Source organism: Dendropsophus ebraccatus, unplaced genomic scaffold, assembly GCF_027789765.1.
Source record: "Dendropsophus ebraccatus isolate aDenEbr1 unplaced genomic scaffold, aDenEbr1.pat pat_scaffold_1564_ctg1, whole genome shotgun sequence".
Taxonomy (NCBI): domain Eukaryota; kingdom Metazoa; phylum Chordata; class Amphibia; order Anura; family Hylidae; genus Dendropsophus; species Dendropsophus ebraccatus.
Window position 1 is genome coordinate 26,140 of NW_027208986.1, and position 5,555 is coordinate 31,694.

The window sequence follows — 5,555 nt, forward strand, 5'->3', positions numbered from 1 at the left end:
ATGTACATTACACATATATACAGCTCAGCTACATGTACATTACACATATACAGCTCAGCTACATGTACATTACACATATACAGCTCAGCTACATGTACATTACACATATACAGCTCAGCTACATGTACATTACACACATACAGCTCAGCTACATGTACATTACACACATACAGCTCAGCTACATGTACATTACACACAGGGCTCTGCTGCAGGCATATATACCACACACATCACACACACAGCTCTGCTCCACACACATCACACACACACAGCTCTGCTCCACACACATCACACACACACAGCTCTGCTGCATACACATCACTTCAGCTCATCCAGCACAGCAGAGTCCTGCATACACTGAGCAGCAGCCCCTGATCATGTGACTCCTCCTCCTCCATGTGACTGATCACATGACTGTGACATCATGGCAGGTCCTGGAAGCACAGGGGAAGCACACGGCTCCTGTATCTGCAGCTGGAGGTACAGTATATATATATGTATCAGGGATTGTATCCCGGCCGCTCTCTCCTATATACAGCAGCGCCACCATTTCCCTCAGGTTATGTGATGTATTACACCGCAGCTTATTGCAGAGAATATAACAGAGCTGCATTATCAGGAGCCGCGGAGGGAACAGGAGAGCGAGATATAAGTGACGTCTATGAGAAGCTTCATCCCCCAGATATATTACATTGTCTCCTCCCATGTTCCCCCATATCCCCTCCTGTCCATGTATATTTCTATCTCCAGGAATCTAGAGCCGCATTACATTGTCTCCTCCTCTTCCCTCCAGGATCCTCTGCTGATATCTTCTATATAAGAGACCGACCCATCAACCATGGAGAGAGACAGAGACAAGATGGCCGACAGGATAATAACCCTCACCCTACACATACTCTTCCTGCTTACTGGGGAGGTGAGGGATTCTGGGAGTGATGTCATCATGACATCATTCTTATCTATGGAATAACAGATGGATAGGACTGGGGAGGTGAGGGATTCTGGGAGTGATGTCATCATGACATCATTCTTATCTATGGAATAACAGATGGATAGGACTGGAGAGGTGAGGGATTCTGGGAGTGATGTCATCATGACATCATTCTTATCTATGGAATAACAGATGGATAGGACTGGAGAGGTGAGGGATTCTGGGAGTGATGTCATCATGACACCATTCTTATCTATGGAATAACAGATGGATAGGACTGGGGAGGTGAGGGATTCTGGGAGTGATGTCATCATGACATCATTCTTATCTATGGAATAACTGATGGATAGGACTGGAGAGGTGAGGGATTCTGGGAGTGATGTCATCATGACATCATTCTTATCTATGGAATAACAGATGGATAGGACTGGAGAGGTGAGGGATTCTGGGAATGGATGGAGTGATAGTAATGTGTCTCTCCATACACAGGATTACACAGTAGTGAAGAAGTCCTCTAGTGGGCGCTGTGGGGCCCCTGGGTGTGAAGGATGGGGAAGAACCCTGAGCCCAATCCCGGGGCCCCTGATACATGAGGAAATGGAGGAAGAGAAGATCCTAGAAGTCACCAACAAGATGGTGGAGCTGCTGAGTGGAGAGGTGAGACTGTGGCTGCTGGGAATGCTGGGACATTATACAGTAACACCACTGGAGGGGTGGGGGGGATGACTGTGTGATCATTGTGTGTGTCAGGTTCCTATAAGGTGTCAGGACGTGGCGGTCTATTTCTCCATGGAGGAGTGGGAGTATGTAGAAGGACACAAGGATCAGTACAAGGATGTGATGCTGGAGGATCAGCAGCCCCCTCCCATCAGCAGGTAATAGACAGGACTATATACACACCTCCTCTCTGTATTATCTGGATGGAAAGAATGAATTCAGTCTCTGTATGTGTTCCCTCCAGTCAGATCCAGTAAGAGAACAGCACCAGAGAGATGTCCCCGTCCTCTTCTCCCACAGGATCAGGATCAGGTAGATGGAGGTGTTCCCTATGATCTGTAGATGTCAGGGTCTCCGGAGTTCCTCCTATTTGCTTCGGGCCCCTCACCCTCCGTTCCTCCTTACAGTAATGGTTCTCTGTGGCTTATTACAAAGCGATTGTCCCTCATCTCCCCTTTTACTCCTGTGTATTGTGTTTTCTCTTTCTTGTCTGTGTATGTAAGGGTTAATGCCGTACACCGTCTCTCTCCTGTACTTGTCTCTTGTAAATTCTCAACTTTTCCTTCTTCATTGAAGATTCCTTTTTTTTTTCTTGCAGCTCAGGAACCAGGGGGAAGAAATAAACTATACTGATGATATAAACAATATAGTAAACGAAGAGGAGACAGATGTGAGCAGTAATGAGCAGTATAAGGAGGAAATCACTACAGGGAAGAATCTGAATTACATTAATGCTACAGACAAGGTAATAAAAGACGAAGAAGAGGAGGAAGAGACAGATGACAGCAGTGATGAGCAGTATAAGGACATCGGTAGAGGGAAGCATCTGAACTCTATTAATGATACAGACACAATATTAGAACAAGAAGAGACAGATGACAGCAGTGATGAGCAGTATAAGGAGGACATCACTACAGGTAACCGCCCAGGTGAGTAGTGACCAGTAAATGCAGAGAACACTCACACATTCTCCTCAGTCACCGACTGTAACTATTCTGTGTGGAATATTATACACTCTGTGCCCTAATGCGGCCTACAGCATAGAAGTGTTTATGGTAAGAGGAAAGCTGAGCTGTGATTGGTTGCTATGTGAGCTGTGATTGGTTGCTATGTGAGCTGTGATTGGTTGCTATGGGCCATACCTACTGTAAAACATCTTGATAAATCTCCCCCATAGTATTTCCCAGCATTCTGCCTTCCTTCTTGTACGGACTTGGAGAAAGGATTCTGATCTGGCGATAGGACTGATCCCAAGGAGATTATATGGTGGGAATATCTCCGAGGATGAACATTTCTGTTACCTCCTCCTTCTCCTGCTCTTCTTCCTCTTCTTCCTCCGTCTCCCACCTCCTCTTCTTCCTCCGTCTCCACCTCCTCTTTTTCCTCCGTCTCGCAGAGCCTTCTGTCTTATCGGATCAGTTGTAATGCCCCTATTCCACTGGTCGTCAGAGGAGCAAACGAGCTCTCGTTTGCTCCTCGTTCCCCGCTCGCTGCCGCCGCTATTCAACGCGGCTGCAGCGAGCGGGTGAGTGCGGGAGGGGGGGGGGGGCTGCTCGGAGGATCGCTGATCGTCCGGGCAGCCCATAGGATACAGCAGCGTCTGCTGCCGACGCTCGTATTCAACGGAGCGCCGGCAGCAGATCGCTGCTATATCAGTCGTTTGTTTTTCAACATGTTGAAAAACAAGCGACTGCAACGATCAGCCGACATGAACAATGTCGGCTGATCGTTGCACTCTATTCCACGGGACGATTATCGTCCGTAGCGGCCGATATCGTCCGAATACGAATGATAATCGTTCCGTGGAATAGGGCCTTTAGTTTTGATTCTGTAGATTTTTTTTTTTTTTTTTTTTTTTTTTTTAAAGTGTCACTGTCGTGAATTTTTTTTTTGCAGAAATCAATAGTCCAGGCGATTTTAAGAAACTTTGTAATTGGGTTTATTATCCGAAAAATGCATTTTTATCATGAAAAAGCAGTTTGAAGCTCTCCCCCCTGTCTTCATTGTTCTCCTATGGAGAGAGCTAAAGAAAAGACCAAAACAGGACAACAAAGAGTTAATCTACAAATCCCTCACCCGTTATCTGTTCTGACCATCACCAGTGACCTGTCTGAGCTCAGATTACAGCTGTCACCCAGCTCAGTGCCTGTAATCCTCTGTTCTCTGCTTTCTGCTGCCGGCTAACTCCCTCCTTCCTCCTCCCCCCTCCCCTCTCCCTAGAGCAGACAGGGGACGTCTCCTGCAACAAGTCACAATTTTCAGATTTTCAGAGTGGATGAAAAAGAGGAAGGAGGGGGGGACCTGGGAAAAGGCTTTTTACATGCAGATAATGGCAGATTTGGCTAATAAACCCAATTACAAAGTTTCTTAAAATCGCCTGGACTATTGATTTCTGCAAAAAAAAAAAATACGACAGTGACTCTTTAAGATTTGAAATGCCCCAGTCCGGCTGTACAGTGCTGGTCAAAAGTATTGGCACCCCTGCAATTCTGTCAGATAATACTCAGTTTCTTTCAGAATATGATTGCAATCACAGATGCTTTGGTAATAATATCTTCATTTATTTTGCTTGCAATGAAAAAACACAAAAGAGAATGAAAAAAAAAATTAAATCATTGATCATTTTACACAAAACTCCAAAAATGGGCCGGACAAAAGTATTGGCGCCCTCTGCGTAATACTTGGTAGCACAACCTATAGACAGAATAACTGGGGACAACGGCTTCCGGTAACCAGCAATGGGTATCTTACAAGGCTCTGCTGGAATTTTAGACCGTTCTTCTTTGGCAAATTGCTGGCGATCCCCGAGATCTGAGGGGCGCCTTCTCCAAGCGGCCATTGTGAGATCTCTCCACAGGTGTCTATGGGACTCAGGGCTGGACTCATTGCTGCCACTTTATGTATAATCTGATTTTATTGGCAACCATGCAAAATAACAGATACATATTAAGTCACATGCAATAAACTGCGACCTGCAAGTCGCATGGTGTCAGGTTTTCTAATATAATAAAAGAATACAAATAGAAGCAGCTATCAATTATAGCATAATGCTGCTAGAGGTGCTCAGGGCACCAAACAGAACCACCAGCAAAAAGTAACAGTGATAGATATGCAGGTTGGAGAAAGAAAAAAAAAAAAAAAAGGGAGGGAAAAGAAGGACAAAAGGAAAACGAAGATGAAGAGAAGATCAGAGGGAGGGAGGGGGACGGCAGGGGGAGGAAAATGGCTACTACAATCAGTTAGACTCGCCAATCCCAGAAACACAGAACCTCCGAATGTCAGGATTTAGCGGATAAGAGCAAGGAACTCCTCTGAATCCATGAACAAGCGCCAAGGAAACCATATTTTCTCAAATTTGTCAGATCGGTCATGGGTCTCAGCCACTAACTCTTCCATTCTGCCAAGGTCTCTAAGCTCACTCATCCATTCTGCCAAGGTCTCTAAGCTCACTCATCCATTCTGCCAGGGTAGGTACAAGGGGAGTCTTCCAGTGTCGGGGGATGACCATGCGAGCAGCAGTCATAAAGTGTCGCAAGAGTCCCTTTTTGGACTTAGAGAGAGAACCCGGTAGTTTAGATAACAAAGTCAGTTGAGGAGAGTTGACGACAGTCTGTCCAGAGTACGCATTGTAGATTCCCAAGACTTTGTCCCAGAAGTCACGGATCCCCGGACAAGCCCACCAAATGTGCAACATATCACCAGCCTCCGTTAGGCACCGCCAGCAGCGGTCCGAAGCCTCAGGGAACATTTTATGCAAGGTGACCGGGCAGTAATACCACCTTGAGATAATTTTGTAGTTCTTTTCCTTAGCTTTAGCAGCCATGGAAATGCCGTGGGTTAGTTCGCATATCGTCTGGACAGACTGTGAATCAAAAGAGGTGTTGAGGTCTGCTTCCCACTTATCAAA

At 45.9% G+C, this 5,555-nt stretch overlaps 1 protein-coding gene across 1 annotated transcript; it reads left to right on the forward strand.

Moving 5' to 3' along the window:
- Window positions 1–273: 273 nt before the first annotated feature.
- LOC138775329 (protein CLEC16A homolog) lies at window positions 274–2,890 on the forward strand. The gene is made up of 5 exons (XM_069955913.1): window positions 274–480; window positions 794–916; window positions 1,421–1,588; window positions 2,247–2,577; window positions 2,826–2,890. Exons 2-5 carry the CDS (start codon window positions 839–841, stop codon window positions 2,888–2,890), a joined length of 642 nt encoding a protein of 213 aa, XP_069812014.1. The 5' UTR covers window positions 274–480; window positions 794–838.
- Window positions 2,891–5,555: the final 2,665 nt, after the last annotated feature.